The following is a 20,994-nucleotide window of genomic DNA, read 5'->3' as shown; positions in this document are numbered from 1 at the left end:
CAACCTTTTTGAAGAGTAACTTGACAATACATATCATAAGCCTTAGAAATTACTAAACTCTTTGGCTGACTATTCCCACTTCAAGGACTCTATCTTAAAGAAATAGAGGTTTAGGGTAAGATACATGTAGAAACTCATTGCTCGAATAAAGAATCTGTATCTACAAAAAAAATAGTTAGAAACAGCATTAATAGTCAACAATTGCAGACTGGTCAAATAAATAGAGGTTCATCACAGGATGGCATTCAGAGTGAAAAAAATAAAAACATGTAGTTGGGTGTATGAGAGTAGATGACTAATAGGACAAAATTAAAAGGCCAGAAACAGACCCAAAGATGCTTAAAAGTGGCATATGAAAACACTGAGGAAAGAATAACTTAAGAAAACTATTGAGACAACTTCACAACAATTTGTCCAAAAAAAAAAGGTTGTATTTTCAATACAGATCAAACGTAAAAGTAAACTGGATTAAATAGGTAAATGTAAAAAATTAACCATGAAAGTACTAGAAAAATTCATGTGTGTGTGTGTGTGTGTGTATATATATACATATATATGTATAGAAATGAAACAGTAGTAAATGGAAAAGCCACAAATGAAAAGATTGCCCAATCATTAATAAAATAGAAAAGCATGTCACAAATTGGGGGAAGATATCTGTAACACGAGCCAAAGGGTTAATGTTTTTAACATAATAAGCTATTAAAAGTTAATGAGAAAAAGTGGGACAACATTGTGACCATTTCTATATCTCTCTTTGTGAGTTGCCTGAGTAAGAAATATATGAAAAATATTCATTTTTACTAATATCCTAAGAAATATAAGTTAAGAATAGTAATTTATTATTTTTAAAGATATAATATCCAATATTGATGAAAGTGAAAAAAACGAAAAATCAAAACAGGCAGGTCCTCTCATATAAGCCAGAAGGAGTATAAATTAGTCCAATTCTATTGCAGGAAAATTGATAATTAATATTAGAAATCTTAGTATTCTTTGAACCAGGACTTCGAATTCAAGGAATTACCTTAAGGAGGTCATCTTGAACCTGCCCAACAATTTTGTGCTGAGGCTATTTGCTTTAAAGATGTGTGGAATAATAAAAACCAGAAATAACGATAATGTCCTCAAACTGGGGGTTCATTAATACATTATCAAGCTGAAAAAACAGGTTATAAACTAAGTATAGAAAGACTCCTTTTTAAATTGAAAATAACAAATATTTTAAAATTAGCATAGAAAAGAACTAATATGCGTTTGTTGTTGTGTGTATATATGTCAATAGTGATTTTGTATGGGTAGAATATTTTATTTTTATCCTTTAAGTATTTTTCATTACTTTCTAAAAGAACACGTACTTCTTTGATAAAAAGCACTCTTATTCCAAAAGAAAAAAGAAAAAGTTGACATTCAACTTTCCTTAAGAAGGACCTAGAAAGGGCCTTGGATGGAGAAGAGAGATCAAAGAAAAGGGGAGCATCTATTCCATATTCAAATCTGCTGCTATGAACAAAAGAGAGGACTCAATCAATTTTAATTGAAGGGGATGCTTCTGGAGGATAAGAGAAGTTTGTTTGCCTTTTGAAGCCATTCTGACCCTTTCCCCTTCATGATGGGACCTGTGTCCTACATAGCCCTTTACACCTGGTTCCAAGATAGAAAGAAAGAAAGAAAGAAAAAAAAAAAGGTATACCATTCATGAGAAGACACTCTGACAACAGCATACCTCTAGGTGAGAGGAGGAGACCGACCTAGGCTCAAGGTAGGTAAGTAAATGCTCCATTGTGCCTGGGGCATGACCGGCACTGGCTCTGGTACCCAGGATGGCGAGCAAACAGTGATGTCGATGAAACAGGGAAATTTCAGTTTTTTTTGGTATCACTCAGACTTCTCAGTGTGTGCTCCAAGTTACATGAGCTTTTGGAGTAGTAATCACTTTTCCAAAGTAAATACTCCAAAAGAGAGGCCACAAATGCCCCTATCTCATTATGCACACACTTCAGAACCACCCCAATGCTGTGCCTCACCAGAGGACCTCTGCTCTCCTTACTACAAGCCTGTAAGTCATGAGTGTGCAGTTTCCTAAATCTTTTCTTAGCTCTTTGTGCTACTCTGGTGTAGCCTCAGGCTATCGCTATCTGCTCTACTTCCAAAGGTTTTAATCATCTCTATGCTTCCCTTTCTTTTTTTTCTCCTGCCTTGAGAAAAAAGAGCAACTTGAAGATGGGTACCCATTTGCCTAGATTTTCTGATTTTGTAAAATTTAACACTTTCTGCACCAGACAAGTATAATCTTGATTTCCCTGTTAACATATTCTTGCAACATCGATGATGGTTGGGTTGTATATGTCTTGAGAATTAATTCTGCCGTTCCCCAATGCCAATAGACTATGGTGCCAGTAAATGATTCATATACTTAGAATGGTAATATTTTCCCCTGATTCGTCACTATATGTTTTCTAAATGGGCTCCAGAAATACATCTTCAAAGAATGCCATTAAGTATGAATGACAGGAGGACAGTCAGCCACATATCCCTGAAGTCATGTAAGTCAGAGCTGATCTCTGTGTCGGGAGTATAATTTCTCCTCATGTCACTTTTCCTCCATGGAGGCTGTCAGGAATGGAGGTATTTGCTTGGGCATGGCAGAGCGGGTAAAAGGGGTTTTAGCTGTCATAGCCAAGCACAGATAATTTGGTTTTGCCCCATTTGACCAATTACAAATCAACAATAGCAAACAGAAGGCTGAGAGTAGTATATAAAGGACCATTATTCTAAACAGAGAGCCAAGTGGTCCCACTTACCTCTAGTGTAGTTAATACAATCTTCTCAACTGAAGAAAAATAAGCCTCCCACAAGAATTGTGTCTGCTGTCTAAGTGCTAGGATTTTATCCTGATGAATAGACCTGATTGTAGAAGGAATCTGTAACACAAGGTGAACACACAATAACTATAACTGGAAAACGATGAGATGCCATTGGATCGAAATAAGCTGCTCGGGCTCTTATTCTTCGTAACATTTAGCTTCTACCATACAGAGCTACTAAAAATCACCAACCTCTAGGATGAAATGCCCTTGAGAGGTGTCAAGTACAAAAGAGCACTTATTGGGAATCAGCTTTAATGACCTTAAATGCATTAAAGGTATAGTTCACCTCTACGAGTCAGAGGCGGCTTATCGGTTGCTTAGGTTGTTCCGATAGTAGCAACTGCCGTTTTCTCCTCTGAGCCACACACATCCTTGATCTTCCACACGGACAGCCAATTTTTAGAAGGAAGGAGCTACAAGACTTGGGGAAAGGCTGAAAGACATCCCCCACGAGCACTTTTAAGACATGCCATGCCAGGGACTACAAATTACCTACTCAGGGACTTTTTAGGGAACGTCTCTGAGCCTCTCCAATGAATGTGAAGCTGGGGGTAGTCAAATTTTGTGCTCCTATCTCTGACCTCACTCTGAGAGCCGTTCTGCCCCCCAGATCTCTCTTTCAGGCTCCAGCACTTATCACAATCTAACGCAATCTTTCCAACCTTGTATATGTTTAGTCATCACTGCTGTCTACCATGCTACGCAATTTTGCAGGCAGGATCTATGTCCTGTTCATACTGCTACACATTTTAAGGCTAAGAGAGTGGCTTTTATGTAGTAGCTATTTAAGAAATTAAGAGCTGAACTGAACATGGCCGTCTGAAGCCATTATAGGGATATCATTATTTTGAGTAGCAATGTAGCTTAATGGTTAAACATAGGGATACAGAGTTAGACAGACCAAACTGGGAATCTTGACTCCAGCATTTACTAGCTGTGCTTCCTAGGACAAGTTATTTGATCTGGGGATACAGTACTAATATCATAAGGTTGTAATAAAGATCACGTAAGTGCTTAGCGTATTTTTAGAACATGGGGAGATTAATTAATACAGCAATTATTACTACTGCTATTATAATTATTGACATAAGGGTGATGATACTCAAAGTTAGACCAATAGCTTAATGTCTGCGTGTGAACTTGCTTTGAAGTGTACTTCACGGGTTTCTGGTGAGTTTCCTGGGCTTGCTTCCTATCTTCACGCATAGTTTAAGGTCTCTTTCATGTATGGAGTCTATACTCTTAGGGGAGAGTCCTAGTGATTAGCAGCTGCCCTCTGCGCTCATCTCTTTCTGCATGCTTGCTTCCCTGATGCGTAACCAATCAGACAGAAATAGGGCCGGGGTTAAAGAGGGAATGTTCTGTTTGCTGCTTTAATAAGAAAGTTACCCATGGTGTTGTGACTAAGATTCCATGTGAATTTCCACTGGACGAGAACGAGATAACAGCGTTACTCTTAAGGGGAGCCGTAAAACTGCTTCACAATAAGAACAGAAGGACAAGCTCACTTGCTTTGGCCAGTCCAAAAAGCAGGGAATAAATCTGTGCCCCAAAGTGTGTACCTGGATTCCCAATACTGAAGAAGCATGGAGACAACAGGTAAAGGAGAAACATTGGCAGGCAGACGTTAGCCTGAAATCAGAGCTCAGGTCAAACGGAAGTAAAATACCCTTGGAGAAGGTAGAGAAACCATTTATTTATATCATGAATCCTTGATGAGTCAAAGCAAATTTATTTTTATTTACTCACTGAGAAAATTGCCTATCTTGCCACGGAAGACCAGAAAAAAATTATCCTGCTCAATTTTCATAATCATGCCCTTTTCTAAATGTCAGTGGTATTTTGTAAGAGTCATAGAGGTTGGCTTCACTGTTTTATCATGGTCATGAGGAACCAGTCCATTAGGAAAATGCTGAAAGCTGTCATCACTATGTGGTCTCCAGAAAACTGAGTAGGCCGTGGGTATGAAAGGAAAAAGGGAATATCAGAGATCAACCTCCCTTCTCTTATAAAAGATACATCTTGATGTTGCTACGTCAAATGAAATATATTTTTAGCTGTTTGTGTGCACAATGCAAGAGTCTGGCAGCGCTCTGCAAACTGTTCTGGGAGATAATTCCAATTGATTGAAAAGACAGAGTTCCAAGTTTTAATGGCATTTGGCTATTGGTTATAAATCTGCTTGTCCTGAGAGACGGGTATGGGAAAGTGATAAATTAATTCCAATTTGGCCAGATTGTTTTGGAAGTTGCGGACTCAATGAAGTCTTAATAAAAGGTCATGTGTGGCAACAAAACTCATGGGATCTACCAAAATAGATATAGAAAAGCCACATTGAGCTCTCTTGGTGACATGATGACGAGAACATATGCAAATAAAAACAACCGAGCTGTTCTAAAACAGGAAATGAAAACTTGTAACATAACAAAAACATTTCCCAGAGCAGACATTCGGGCCCGTTGCCAGCTCCTTAAAACCACTGTCACCGACAGTGCAGTCGCTGCTCAGCACCGAGGCAGCTGTGCAGAGACAGACTGCGTACGAGAGGGGAGAACACGTTTGGGTGGGCGCAGAACGAAAAACCAAATCTTCCGAAAGTTGCCTCAGAAGGTGAAATCCACATCGACTGGTGAAATTAGGCACCCGGAATGCTCTCCACCTCAAAGACAAACTCCCAACTTTTCACACTGAATTCACAGGAACGTTGGTGTGCCAATGAAAAATTCATGGCTGTTTTTTATTCCCCTCATTTCCTTTAATGAACATGCATTATTTATCAAAATCATAAAAGGACAAAGGCCACATTGAACAGAACCATATTTATCACCTTTGTTTGGCCTCTTGTGAGGAAATGCTTATTATGCACATACTGTCTCTGTTTTGGGGGAGGGACACTGCTGGACCATGTACTCCTTTGTTTTGGGCCTAAGACCACAGATGAGAGTACCAAGCAGAAGGAATGCTTTGGGAGCTGTGTTGAGCGTGGCTTGCCTAATCCAGAGCCCTCTCAGTTACAGATCTTCCACCTGTTACCTTAGGGACAGACAGTACTGCTTCACTGTACCAGCGAGCTAGCAGACTGGGCGGCAGCACAGAAGTAGAATCAACAGAGTTAGAAACTTAATTTTCTGCATATCAAAGCGAGGACGTTAAAAAAATAATTCTGCAAATATTTTGGTAGTTCAAGAAAAGTACACAATGCCATGAAAGAGAAGCATTAAAATAGTCTATAATTTTAGAGAAAGAAGCAATTTGTGTAGAACCTAAATATTGCCCCAAGGGACCTTTGAAATCCCAAGTGACCAACTATTGCTGCCCTCAGATTTCTCTGTGGCTACTGTATCTCCCTCCCAGGCAGCTCTTGAGAAGTTCAAACTTTTATTAGACAATCCTGTCAATGATTAGTTCACCATATTTATGTGGATTTATTTCTGGGCTCTGTGTTCTATTCTCTTGCTGTGCATGTCTGTCTTTATGCCAGGACCATAGTGTTTTGATGACCGCAGTTTTATATTATATTTTGAAATCAGGAAGTATGATGCTTCTAGCTTTGTTCTTCTTTCTCGAGACTGATTAGGCTATTTGGGGTGTTCCGTGGTTCCATATGAATTTTAGGATTGTTTTTCTATATCTGTAAAAAATGCCAGTGGGATTTTGATAGGGACTGCATTGAATCTATAGATTGCTTTGGGTAATATGGATGTTTTAACCATATTGTCTTAATTTTGCAATATAAGACAACATGGATGAGCCTCGAGGATGTTATGCTAAGTAAAATAAACCAGTCACAGAAAGACAGATACTGCATAATTCCACTTATATGAGGTATCTAAAATAGTCAAATTCATAGAATTAAAGTGTATAACGATGGCTGCCAGGGACGGGTGGGAGGGAAACGGGCAGTTACTGATCAGTGGGTGTAAGGTTTCAGTTAAGAAAGATGAACGGGCTTCAGAGACCAGCTGCACGACATCATCCTGCAGTCAACAATGTTTGTCACTGAAAATGTGTTAGGAGAATAGGTTTCATATTACATGTTCTTACCACAATAAAATTAAATTTAGAAAAATCTAAATGGCCAAAAAATACATTTAAAAAAACCCCTCTTTTTATTAGAGGCTCTTCTTTAAAATATATAACTTAGAGATAACACTCAGTCAGAAACCCAGAGTGGATCATTTAGACAATGATAAGACTAATTATACGAATCAACCCTAGAGAGCTCTCTCTTTCTGAAAATTAATCTAAAGGCAAATAGAGAAAGAGGGGAAAAGATTATAAAGTGGTAGGATAGTAAAAAAAAACCTGTCATATCATTTCTAAAAATTCTGGCTATTTCAGGGTGTAGCTATACACCTCTACTCACCATCACAGTTCATATGCATTACCTGCAACTTCCCCTTTTCCTAAAATATTCCTTGGACCTGAGCAGGTTTTGTGTTGGAAAGTGCACAATGTCATATTAAATGACTTCATATTCACCATGACACAGGCAATTTTCTCCTGATAAAATTTCTTTTATAGAGCTGACCTTTTGGATTCATCGTCTTTGAAAGTTTGGATGGGGGTAGCAATAATCCACCGATCTGCCGAAGATCGCAACCCCCTCCTTACCTGTAATAACAATCTTTCATCGCCTATGACGGCAGCTTGGTTCCAATTAATCACTTCAGAGAATGGCAACTCCCATCCGTTGCTGAGCATCACAGGGACACAGGCAGCCTGTGCAAAGAAGGGACTTCATGAGTATGTGAGGAGTGATAGCAGGGACCATTCCAATCAGGGCTGAAATCAGTACAAATTCAATTACTAGCATTTCTTACACTGCATGGATCCTGGACTGCTTAGGCCAGAAGGAAAGTGAGCTTTGATGAGTTATCAAGTCACATGAAGGTTGTATGTATCCAGCTGAGATGTTAATATTTACAAATCTTGCCCTAGAATGCTAAAATCCTGTTTCTATTCTAGCACATGGTTTGGCTGACCTTACTCCCAAGGAGATGACTGGCCTCGATGGAGAGGTTTTACGGATGTAACGAAATCTTTCACCGACAAAATCTTAGCATAAAACCAACCTTGAATATAAATGGTTCTGACACCCTAACTGCCACAAGTCTGCTTGCAAGTGGCATACCTCACTGTCATGAGTCACAGGGAGTGGAACAGGGCTCTGCATTCATGACGAAGCATTCTGTGGACTTAAACATTACAGTGTATTCGCCTTCCCCTTGCTCTGCAAACATCTGAACCAGACTTCACTGTGGAGGGGTCCAAGACAGTCGCATTGATTTACTACCTGCACAGCGACCTAACAGCCCAGAAACACCAGGCTAATGACAAAATTCTGGCCCCAAATAACTCGTAATGCAAACCAGAGGGCGGTGTGCTCCACACAACATCCCAATAGGCTGTGTGACGGTGCGCTTCGCAGAACGCTCAGGGTGCGCTGGAGAAAGACTTTCAGGAGAAGGAACCTCTTCTGATGGAGAACAGGACAGAATGATGGAAGTTAGGAAGCACTGTGGCAAAAGCACAGATTCAGGCAGGGTGCAGAGCACAGAAGAGCAAAGAACATAGCAGCAAGGGGTCCAGGAGTGGAGGGAGAGAGAGGTTGAGAGCACGCCTTCTCGCAGTCGAGGAAGGCTGGCTGCAGCTTCTAGCTGGGGAAGCTGGACAAACATCTGAACAGGAGAAGGTATTTCTGCAGAGTGAGTTAATGAGCAGGGAGACTCCACACAAGTCTTGGAGCCACGGCCGGAGACCTCTGACCCGCAGAGCCTCAGAATAGCTGGGCCAAGAGAGCAGCGCCAGCCTGCTGTGCATCACTCCCACAGCTTAGAGGAACTGAGCAGTGACTGAGAGGGGACAGGACAATTTGCTTTTGGGGAGCACTGTCCATGTGCCATTTTCACTGCTCTTGAGACTGGCTTCCAGGAAAAGAGCAGGGTCTCTGTGTGAGGAGCCGGCTGGGCTGCTTGGTGGCATCAGACCTGCCCTCTGTTTGCAAACGTGTCCCTGAGGAACCCATCCTCTTTGGTGGTGAAAGCATTTAATCTTCTCAGGTCCAATGGCAGAGAGTAAATCCTCCTCCCACTGTCCACTTATGAAAACTGTGGCAGGTTTTCCTGGGAAAACAGATTTTAGGTGTTCAAGGCAAACCACATCTTCTATTTAGATCCCAGGAGAGGCGCTAAGATTCAACACACCCAGTCTGCCTTCAGTCCTCAGGACTATCCTGGGTTTCGGGGTCTCTTACCTGCAGAGCCTCCAGGAACCTGAAGGACCCAAGCCTGCGACCACGAGGAACCAGACAGAAAGTGGCATTGTGCAGCATTTCCCGATAATCATACCTAAAAGGAGAGGAGGTGCAATCAGTGAACAAAGACGCGACAGGGGGGTGAATGAATGAACACCTGTGGGTGCACACCTGCGTGCAGTTCCCAGAGCAACTCGGGAAATACACCGGATGGGCAGTTCTCACTTTTCCATGGGTGGGTGGGGGCTGTTGCGTGGAGAACAAATGTGAACCTTCATGTTGGACAAAGTAATTAGAGTCATTTGCAAATAGTCCATAAAAGACAAGTCTGATGGTCCCAGTAACAATGTAGCTTGCTCCACCTTTGCTTATAAAATCAGATCTTTGTGTCTTGATAAAATGGGTTATCCCCGTAAGCTTAAAAACAAAATAAACACACACACACAAAACCCTGCAAGTTTTTTAATGCCATGTCATTCACCAAACTAAGACTGTTCTTGTCCCCTACCCCTTCAAACCATACGATTAAAGCAACTCGGGAAACCTCCATTACAAGCACAAAACGACATTTATATTATCCTTAACCTGGCATTTCTACATTTAACCAAGAACATTCAGTTACCCTAGACAAATACTTCCATATAAGAATGGATGACATAACTGATAGGGGAAAGGACCAGGCTAAGGAGTGGAGAAAAAGAGGAACATCAAGATAAAAAAAATAGGGGGTGCAAGAAACTGGGCCACAGAAGAGATGATTATTTCTTTCACAAATATCATTTAATGGTATTATACTGGTATTGCACTTTAATGGTATTGCACTTGAAAAAAATGCAAAATACAACATGTCACCTGTCTCCTTATGCTGGTGAAATGTAGGAAAGATAAGGAGCATTTTGTTTAGAGTTACCAGTTGAAAAGTGATTTCTCTGTATTCCTAAACACGCGGTTTAAAATTCGTTATGAATTCAGGAATATTTGGTAAACTAGAGATGGCTTGTGTCCTGTGAAGGCCCAGATTCTAAGAGCTAAGATGAAATCACTCTCATTTTTCAAGAGCTTCCAGTGCTCATCAGCCAGGTGTGACTTTGACAGCAGCATATGTCACCAGCATTTTCTGACTCTAATAGTCTAATTTAATCATAGCCCGAAGGCACTGGATTCTTTCCTCCTCTTCTTGGGATACCGATATATACATATATATTTTTAAAGTCCACATCTATTTTTATATTCTCACACAAACTAGGCATATGAGAGCAAGCCAATTTTCAATTATAAACCTGTCATTAAGAAGAGACATCATGCAAAGGACCATTTGCTTAAACAAGCGTGTACAACTAATTTGCACAAGAAAAGGTCACCATGAATGGATTAAGATTATCTCCATTGAGAGTAAAATAAAAACCCTTGCTGCATTAATTAAATTGCAAAATAGACTTCAAAGTAGAAAAGATTTTTTAGAGGGCTCAAATTTAGCTAAATTAAAAATATTAAATTATGATGGTAATGGCTTCTTTTTTCCTCACCAAACACAGGGAAAATATTGACATGTATGTTCGAGTTCAACTGTTGATAATGTCTGAATCTCTACCTAATCGACGAAGAAGAGAGAAATATGCACACTCGCACTCACACACAAATATATGTATAAAGTTTAAACTAAAATTTTTAAATATAAAAAGGTCAAATATACTTCAGGAAATGCCTTAATAAATGCTAAGAATAGAAACCCCTGAGGGACTAGCAGTGAAGGTCCTACATCCTCATCATTAGGCTGCTAAAAATGTAAAACCCTATTAATGTTCTGGATTGTAAGACTTTTCAAAGCTGCCAGTTGCAGAATTTACATTAGGGAAGGAGTAGAGGGAGAGGAAAAGCAGAAAAGTTAGAGGAGAAACTCAGATGACAGTTATACCTGGGTCTTGATGTTTAAGTGGTTGTCTATAACGAGAATTTGCTGATGCAACAAATAAAGCTTATGTGATTGAAGCTCGCGCTCATTCACATAAGAGGTAGCAGGAGACGAGGGATGAGTATTCCTGCAGGAATCAGGAGCCCACTAGGTAGATGTGAGATTATGAATGCAACACATGAGCTTTCTGGGCCTCAGTTTTCTCATCTGAAAAATGAGTCAGCTGGGCTAGATGACTAAAGATTGTTTAAACATTCCATTATTCTTTATGGTATCATTTTTAAATAAAGAAGAATGTCCTTTGGACATTCCACTGTTCCAAAGGGTTCCATAACTATTGTACATATTTGTGTATAAATGTATAGATAGATACCTGCTCATGTGTACAAAACATATGTTTAACATGTATATTCATAATGACACGTGGACACATACATGCATAACTTACCACAGTGGTTTTCAAATTGCTAACTATGCTCATCCCATGAACCAGTCTTTCTCTGGGGCTCCAGTGACAATGAGCCTATAAGTTACTACTGTGTTATCACTGAAGGAGTAATGATGCCCCTCGAAGGAGGCAGACAGCGATTCTCATTGGGCCACGTGTGTGTTTGGCGCTCTCCCCCGCAAACGCTCTGTGGGCCACCCTCTCTCCATTTTCATGATCTTACGTATCCGCATCTACCTCCTTCTAGATGCTGAAACTCACTCATTTATTCAGTTATTCTTCAAGAACTACGATGTTCCAGGCACTGCTCCCGTCCTGCAGGTGTTATACAGAGAAGATCCTTCTCTAGCCTCTACACCTACCAAAGGATCACCCAATAACCAGAAAAGGCTGATGAGAAATTAAGGCGTAAAATCTTCTGGGGGCATCTGCATTACGAATTATGCTATGGAAGGCTGGCCTTCCAGATGGACACAATAAGGAACTCTGTACAGCTGTAACTTATCGGATTTCTTTAACCAATGTCACCATAAAAAATAAATTAATTAAAATAAATAAATAAATAAAATTAAATAAGTAAAAATAAAAATTTCACGAAAAACAAACAAACTACAGTGAGATATCACTTCACATCCACTAGGATGGCTCTAATCAAAAAGACAGATGAGGCCGCAGAGGAACTGGAACCCTGACAGACTGCTGCTGGTGCGGGCGCTCCGCAAAATAGTTTGGCAGTTTCTCTGAAAATTAACAACGGGCTTAGCATATGACCCAGGAATTGCATAGTTGGGCATTTATCCCAGACAAATGCAAACTTATCTTCACACAGACACTTATCCACGAATGTTCACAGCAGTGTTATTCTTAATAGCCCCAAACTGGACACCATCCAAATGTCCTTCAATGGGTAAATGATTCAACAAACTGTGGTACACCTATAGCCCACAATACTTCTCAGCAATAAAACGAAATGATACATACAACCAGCTCAAGGAAATTGTGCTAAGTAAAAAAAAAACAATCTCAAAAGAATATATACTGTATTAGTCCCTTTAAATAGCATTCATGAAATAACAGTCATAGGGATGGAGAACAGATTAGCGGTTACCAGTGAGTAGGGACTGGGGAGAAAGATGGGAGACAACAGATCAAGTGCGGGGGGCGATCTTTTTGAAAAGACTAATTTTCCCTGATATTCCTTAAGTTTAGAAATGTAAATCACAAAGAAATCATAAACTTCTTTTAAAAAGGAAGTAATTAACACATGATATCCTAAGCACGAAGGTGAACAGATGAGGGAGGCATCTAATCTCAGAGAACTTTCAGCTTTAATTAACAAACGGTTTTGCTACCCTTTTCAGATGAGCATTAAGTTCCCCATTGTATAGGTGAAGACACACAGAGAACAGTTTTCATAAATGACTGCAAAGAAAAATGCAGTAAAAATGACATGACCCTGAATTTAACCTAGAAACCAGTACCACTCTACGGCCATAATAATTTTCTCCTTAAAAGTTGTGTTGGATAATGAATGGGATACACCTCATTTAAAATGGACCGTGTAATAAAGCATAATTAAAGTCCTTCCTCTCAATATGAAACACGTTTTTGCTGGCAGCAGTTCAGTGCACCCAGGGAAGGGGGGCGGTGCGGCACAGTGCAGGGGTCCTCAGAGTCCATTCTCCCAACCAGGAGCTTCATCGGTGAACTTGGTAGACATACAATTTCTCAGCCTCACTCAGGTCTGCTCAGTCAGAAACTCTGGGGGAAGGGCCCCAAATTCTGTGTGTTAACAAGCCCTCCAGGTAATTACGATGCATCCTACATTTTGAGAACCACTGACATGATAGTTAAGAGCTCAGTAATTAAAATCTTAGTGGTTAAACAGCTTCAGAGACAGCCAAACCTGGGTTCAAATTTCGGCTTTTCTATTTTGAAGCTGTGTGATCTTGGAAAATTTGTCTAAATCTTAGTTTCCCAGTTGGCAAAATGTGGATGATACTTATATTGTGAGGATTGATTGATACATTTTAAATAAAGCATGGGCACATTATAAACAATCCCTATATGACATTATCATTTTGGCTGAAGGAAAGCAATAGAATATAATGGAAAATATAACGTCAAGTTCGAAAACCTGGCAAGGAACTGGGTTCTGGATCGACTGCTTTCTACGTGACCCTGTGTAAACTGTCTAACTTCTCTGAGCCTCAAGCTTGTGGGATCAGATAAGATCGTGTCCATGCAGTATAAACAACAATGTACTAGGAAAATGCAAATTTATTGTGGTAAATTATATCAAGATGAGAGGAATAAATATATTTAAAAAACAAAACAAAACAAAACTAATAACAACAGATTCCCAAAGACAGAACCAGGGAGAAATGTGGAGCAGACCCTTTAAAATAAAATAAAAACAGAAGCTGTGACTCACAGTGGAACAGCAGGTTCTAATTGAAAGGATTTTGCTTTATTATCAAAAGCTACATTGACAAGGATGTTGCTGGTGCAGCCTGCCCACAGGTCCTCGCTGGTTCCCACAACCCGTCTGTAGCTAGCTGCGCATCTGCCATGTGCGCTGCTGTTTGGTAATCAAAGAGGAGAGGAAAGAAACAAGTGATCCAGCCTCTCATCTACCACAGTCACACCATTCTAATCTCCCCATGATGTTGTTACAGTTTGTCTCAAGTATTTATTTATAAAGCAACTTTATATCTACAGATCTGTTCCCTCCAGCTTCCAATCTCATAAATACATAATCTTCTTTGTTTACATTCAGGTTTGAATCACAATCCCTAAGAAAAAAAGAAACAAAAACGATGTATGACTGTTGTAGTTCTATAAAGCGCATTGGGATAAAGGAAATAAAATGAGATCCTCGAGCACTTCCTTTGTGCTTTTTAAAATTCATTCAACAAACATGACTTGCACGCCGACCCTGTGCCAGGTCCTATTCAAGGAGAGGAAGGTCCAGTGAAAAGGCGAATGTGGTCTCGGACGTAATTATTAAGTGGGGAAAAGGGTGGGATGGAGGCATGAGATGGAGAAAATGCAGAGAGAAACAATGGCCGCCACCAGCTTTTGGTGGGGAGCGTGAGAGGCGGGGATTTCCTCTGGAGGAAGAGAGACTCTGAGCTAAGTATTCAGAGAGGAGCCAGAATCAGCCTGGCAAAGGGCTAAGAGGAGCCGATGGGCATTTCCGAGGGTGAGGACGGCATGGCGGGAACGAAGGCACCCAAGGGAGAGAAACCACGTCGGGGCAGAAGAGGCTGGGAGGAGCGGGGAGCGAGGCTGCGGACACGGCGGTGCCCCTGGGGGGCTTTCTGTGGTATCTGCTGGCGCTCAGACACGGTCCTGAGTCTCTGAGGGGCTGGCGGGACAGTGGCCTGTCACCACTGGTTTCCTAGGACTCGATAAAAGCCAGCTACGCAGGCGAGGTGAGCACTCGGTTCAGAGTTCACAAGCTGCCGAGGCAGGTCACAGCCACGGGGCCGCGAGGGTTCCCACACCAGGCTTTCTGATTCTAAAGGGCCTTTGCTTTTGCCCGCTCAGCCAGCCCCCCGCAAACCCCCAATAACGCTGCTTATGGAGTGACATCCGAAGTGGCTCACCAAGTTCTGAGCATTAGCGACAACCCACTACCATTTAAAACGACCCTGTCTCCCACTCCAAACTCTGCCCTAGGTCACACCAGTTCAACCGAAGACAGTGCTGTTATTTACCAACCACGATGCCTTAGAGCCTTTCTTCACTTTCACAGAATTAACACTTCACATTTCAATTACTTGTTGAGAAAACTCAAAAGTTCATAATGTAAGCATATGAGCTTGGTCCAAGGCACAGCTTTGAACTGAGAACCGTATGAGTGGGAGCAAATCTTTTAGCTGGAAAACGGATCTAGCTGACCACACTTTCCCTGTTTGTTGGCTCGTAAGCTACATACAGAAAAGCACAGCCCCCTATGGCCTTTGAGAATCCACCAGACCCACTGAGCCTCAGTTTCTTCACGCCATCTACTCTCACGGTCTTTCTGCACGCCGAGTGAGCTCGGGCATGCTCCGGTGTTGGGCGAATGCAGATGAGCCATGCTACTGTGTGGTGCAGCCTCATGACCGGCTGCAGCCTTGGGGACATGCAAAGGCCCCCGTGGGAGGCGGCTCTCAGTATTTGGAGGTGGTGTGTTTCCTCACCCAGGCAATGCTTTTTGCCTTTGAGCACTGCTTGCTGCTGGAACCTCTGGGCACCCAGTCATGTCGCGGATGAGGAATTTCTTTCTCTGTGATGCTCCTCGGCACGAAGCCGCCCACTCCAGGCCGTCCACTCCAGGCCGTCCACCACACAGAGCGGTGCTCGGTGACAACCAGGAACAGGTGTTTGTACGCAGCCCCTTTCACACTTTGCTTTCCACACGAGACCGTCACCTTTCTGTGTCCATTTAAAATCCATTTCAATATGGCGAAGGGAGGAAGGCAACATTTTGTGGGCTCTGGCTGGGGTGTGGGGACCCCAGTGGGAGGACTTGACACTCACACACATTATCTCATTTAAGCTTCACAGCCACACTGGGAGGTACATATGATTATTCCTGCTTTTTACAGGGAAGAAGAGGGAGTCGGAAGGATGCTTGGAATCAAACATCCCATCTGGACACACTGGGTATAACCCTATATCATGCCAAACTTCTCCGCCCAATGTCTACCCTAAACATCTGCTGACAGCTCAGAACTTTAAAGTTGGACCAGCTGGCAATTGCCACCTGCATATATTAATAAGTACAACATGCACCAGGGGCACTTCATACTTAAAAATGGGTGGCAGACCATCTCACTCCCCACGCATTAACCAGCTCCACGGCTAATACATAAAAGCAAGTGATAACACCATGACAGCCATTAATGATAACCACTGTAATGATGATTCTACCGCTTGACTGAATGTTTCCTGCGGGCAGGGCACTGCACCCTGCAATCTGCGCTCATTACTGCACTTCATCTGTCTAACCACCCATGAAATGGCCCCATTTTATAGATGACGACGGAGAGTAGCAAGTGTTTTACAGCTTGTATGAGGAGCGCAGGATCCACAAAGTGCTCTGTTGTCTCTCGGAGCTGCCTGGCCAGACGGAGCGACACGGTGCCAGCGAAGGTGAAAACGGAAGATTTCGAATACGCTGCGCCCACGTGACATTAACTGTGGAAGGAGGCGAAGTGTTGGGAACACCAGCATTTGTGCTCAGCAATACCAAATGTCACACTGCTCAGAGATGAATGCACGTGGGTCTGCCTTCTCCCGTCAGAAATAGAGCATTTCTGAAAACGCTAAACTGAGGGCTACCTGGGTACAGGGGGAAAGAGGAAGGAGTGGCAATAAAACGACCTCTGAGGAATAAATGTGTCCAGAAAAGGCACACGAAGGGCCCGACTGCAGAGCTAAGTGTCTGTACAGCCCCTGGGGCAACTCGGAGCCCGAGGTGATTACCCTGCCATCAACCTTTCAGCAGGCTCTGCGCCATGAACACTGGCCAAGGGGAGCAGGGCCAGAAAGTGTGGACTGAAGCTGAAATGACCAGCGCAAGGGCCAGTAGCACGGAGCCTCTGTTCTCAGAGGCAAGTCTTCCTTGGGGACGGGCCACGTCCCAGGGAGCAGGCTGCGGCAGAAGCACTTCTCTCCCCCGGCCCTCTTCCCTTCCCTGTTCACGTCCGCTCCTGCAGGAAGCCTTCTCTGATGCCCAAACACTGGCCAGGGGCCTTTTGCTGCCCGCACAGCACCTGGGCTCACCTGCCCACTGCTCACTCTGTGTCAAGTTGCCCGTTTTCTGATTATCCTTCCACTGAACATCGGGGCACAGCACCATGGTCCTCCTTTCTGTAGATCAGTGCCTACCCGAGGGTCTCTATCTCCAGTGGCCGCTCAGAAACAGTTATGCAATGGATGCAAAGCGCTCGGTGCCCGTCGGCTTGCATGGAGGTGTGTGGGGGTGGCGAAGGCAAAAGGGAGAGAGAGGCGCGTCTTTCATTACAATATTTAGCGAATAACAACATGCCCAGCCCTTGATTACGTCAGGTGCTCTAGAATGAGTTCCACTCCTGCGTTTAGGCTGAGCCCAACTTAGAGCACGGATCACAGCGCCATTCGTTCATTCATTCATTCGCCCATTCATTCTTTTACTTATTTATTTTCTTCTATGTGTGCATTTGCGATCTTTTCTTCTCTGTCTTTATTTCCAAAGGCCTGGAAGCTTGTTAAAAAATTCCGTCTTCTCTCTGATGAAGGTGGGACATTTGTATTTCTCCAGCCCTGATAAATAACACTACAGGCATACCTCAGAGAGAGTGCGGTTTGGTCCCAGACCACTGCACTTAAGCAAGTAAAGCAATAAAGAGAATTGTAATCTTTTTGTTGGTGGAGGGCCTTGCCTTCAATTTGTAAAAAATGCCAACGTCTGTGAAGCACATACGCGAAGGGAAATGAAACGAGTTACGCCTGTAACTGCACAATGAGCTGAATGTGTGCACAGGGCCATTCCCGCCGAACTCTCTCCTGGCCTTCCTCCACGTCACACGGAGGAAAAAAGCAGCAGAACCTCCTCCCGGCATCTGGGTCCAAAGGTGACGACTTCTCAACCCCCTCAAAAAAACTGCCTGGGTCCAAAGGTGACGACTTCCCAACCCCCTCAAAAAAACTGGGCCTACCCCAATGTTTTGACCACTTCCCTTTTTGAGCCAAGACATTCTTGCCCGCAGCGGCAGCCAGCCTCGGTCAGCCCTGGGATTAGGAGAACGTCTGGAATCCCTGCTGGGCTGGTCTCGTCATCAGAGTAGGTACTACGCCGGGGCTGCCCGGCAGCGAATCTGACATGCCCTGCATTCTTTGTCGGTGCTTAAGCCTTTCGTCTGGTCCCTTGCACTTAAGTGATTTATAAAATACCTTGAGAATCCAATTACAGTTAATGAAATGATGGCTGTTTCAGTTAACCTCACTTTCCCATCTCCTCTTCTATTTTTGCCATTCCTCGGATCCACCTTCTGACTTTGACAGTCAGGCCTGGCTCACTCCTGGATCTTGGGTGCTGAACAAGCAAATGAGACCTGAGAAGTCTGTGTAGGTGGAGGGGGTGCAATCTCAAGAAACTGTGATAGGACACCAACATAACATGAGAGCTGCATGAAGCTAGTTGTCTATGGAAAGTTTAATCTTTCCCATCTGGCTATGCAAATGTATAAATGTATAGTGCATATGTGTCTGTGAGACATTAAAATGTGTGTCATGGTTAACGACCTAATGCCATACATTGTTTATTTACCAAATCACCCTCCCATGAGAGTTTGGTCACTGGAGATTGAGAAGGCCCATCAATCTAGATTCTGCCATTTCCTTTGACAGAAGCACGACAGTGCCCGGTGGGAGGGAGTGTGTGAAGCGCTGAGTCACCTCCCCTTCCTCCTCCAGCCGGCTCTGCTCACCACAGTTCCCCCTGAGAAGCAGCTAAGGAACTGGCCAGCTCCTAGGTGGCCTCATTTTGGGAAGAGGTGGTGGGACAGAGAAAAAAGCTTGAGCATCTAATAGGGGAGAGGTAGATCAGGTGGCCTTTAAGCTGCCTTCATGCGCTGTTTGCTGACTGGATAAACACAGCAGTTCCTCGATGCCAGGTAGCTTGCTGAATGCTAGGGGAAAAAAATGCAAAAGCCTAATGGTTTTCTATAACTCTGTGGGAACCTGTCTCCTCACGCCCCTCTTTCCTGTATCTCCTGAATTCTCTTCCCCTTGTGGGTCTCCACGTGAGCAGAGCCCCGAGAAGCAGACTCTGGTTCATATTAATTTCAGGCCAGAATAGGTTCAATCCACTTCTCATAGAACAACCAAAGATACTTTACACACCACATTCATTAGCATCTCCTGGAATGCTACTTGCTATGCCCTCCGCCTGGAACATTCTTCTCCAAAATCTACCTCAAGATATATATCAGCATTCAGAGAGGCCCTTACAGGCCAGCCTGTGTTCCTGGAACTCACTGTCCCGTGGCCCTGTGTCATCTCTGTCCTAGGATTTACCACTGCCTGAATTCACACATGTATTTGTTTTACTGGCTCACTGTCTTTCTCTCAGAATACAATGGATATTCCATGAGAGCAGGAGCTTACCTGTTCTTATTCACCACTATGACTCTGGCTCCTAGACCTGTGCCTGGACCACAGTAATCTTAAGAAAAGTTTGCTGAGTGAATGCCAGATCTCCTTCTCATTCCTCGGCGGAGAATGCCTCTGAGGTCATAATGCCCAATTTGCTGGCCATGTTTGCAAGGAAAACATATACGACAAGTTTCTAAAAGAATACGGAAAAGTCCTCTCCCATCTTTGTTTTATGCAATACCAGCCTTATTTCTTTGGTTAATGTTAAGATTCGTCAACTTCTCCAAATGCCATCTGCTACGAAAGGAAGATTCCATTAAAAATGTATTTAGAAAAAATGTTTTTTAAAGAATGTCTTCAAGAGATGTTCAGTAGAGTTATAAGATGTTATAAGATGAAACCTGCACAGACCAATATCTAGACAAGATAGTTTCTGGTCTTAACTTCGTCACGAACTGATTTTAAGCAAGGCACTTCGGTTCTAAATCTATGCTTGTTTACAAAACGGGACAATCAGACGAGTCTTGCCTATCGAACTAGGTCTGCGGAGGAGCTAACAAGACTGTACCTGAGAGCATTACACAAACTAAAGTGCGTATGAAAATCGGGAGGACAAGGCAAACTTTTTCTTGGAATGGTCTTCGTACATAACGAGGCATAATGTGCAGAATGTCAAAGGCCTGGAGTTATTTGTTTCTTTTTCTCCTTTTTGAGTCCCAAGTTGTTAAAGCCTATATCCCAATTCCGTCCCATGCTTCAGAAGTGCAGATCATCTTCCCAAAGAAGCATCTGGAATAGCTAATTTGTTACTGAAGCCAATGATTAAACACGCATGGTCATGTAGGCCTGAAAGGCTAACCATGATTTCCAGTTTTCCACCATTAATTTTCAGCTATTATAGGCTGTCTCCCGAGTCTGAATCTGGAAAGAAGATGGCTCACAACTCTTGGCTACAGAGCCCTTAAGGAGAGAGCAATTCTGCCATGTAGAATATCTTGTTGCTTCGTTTCCATTAAGGTATCTTGGCTTTTACATAAATTGTCAAGTAAAACTTGGCATCAAAACACAAGTGAGTAACTTTCTTTGTAGAGGAGCTGACAGCTCAGCTATGTATCAGATAGATAGCTGCTAAGATTCAGCTCCAAAGGCGATTACATCCTCTCTGGAAGGGAGCTGGTACCACAAAGTGCCTTGATTTGGGATTAAGTCCTAGCACAATTTAGGAATGATCTTTATGGAAAGTTAACCCTGCAATGCCGATCGACCATGTCCCTCTCCGTAAGTGTTGGTTTTGGAATTATAAAAGTTTTGGAGGTGCGAAAACATAATTGGAAAACTTTTTTTCCTGCTTAAAGGGCTAATTGATTTCACAGGTGTT

General features: G+C 42.7%; 1 protein-coding gene across 2 annotated transcripts in view; it reads right to left on the bottom strand.

Annotated features, from left to right (window-relative positions):
- The window catches only part of EXT1 (exostosin glycosyltransferase 1), a 259,408-nt gene that overhangs the window by 24,087 nt on the left and 214,327 nt on the right, over positions 1–20,994 (bottom strand). The window contains exons 2-4 of one of the 2 annotated variants that reach the window (XM_039853474.1): positions 9,127–9,220; positions 7,485–7,592; positions 2,805–2,924 (exon numbers count right to left, since the gene is read on the bottom strand). In XM_039853474.1, coding sequence (XP_039709408.1) covers positions 2,805–2,924; positions 7,485–7,592; positions 9,127–9,220 — 322 coding nt within the window. The remainder of the gene's footprint in view (positions 1–2,804; positions 2,925–7,484; positions 7,593–9,126; positions 9,221–20,994) is intronic. The other variant, XM_039853475.1, reaches the window with a different exon arrangement.

This window comes from Pteropus medius, unplaced genomic scaffold, assembly GCF_902729225.1.
Source record: "Pteropus medius unplaced genomic scaffold, Ma_sr-lr_union100, whole genome shotgun sequence".
NCBI lineage: Eukaryota > Metazoa > Chordata > Mammalia > Chiroptera > Pteropodidae > Pteropus > Pteropus medius.
The sequence above is the reverse complement of the archived record's forward strand: the minus strand, read 5'-3'. Positions and strand labels throughout refer to the sequence as shown.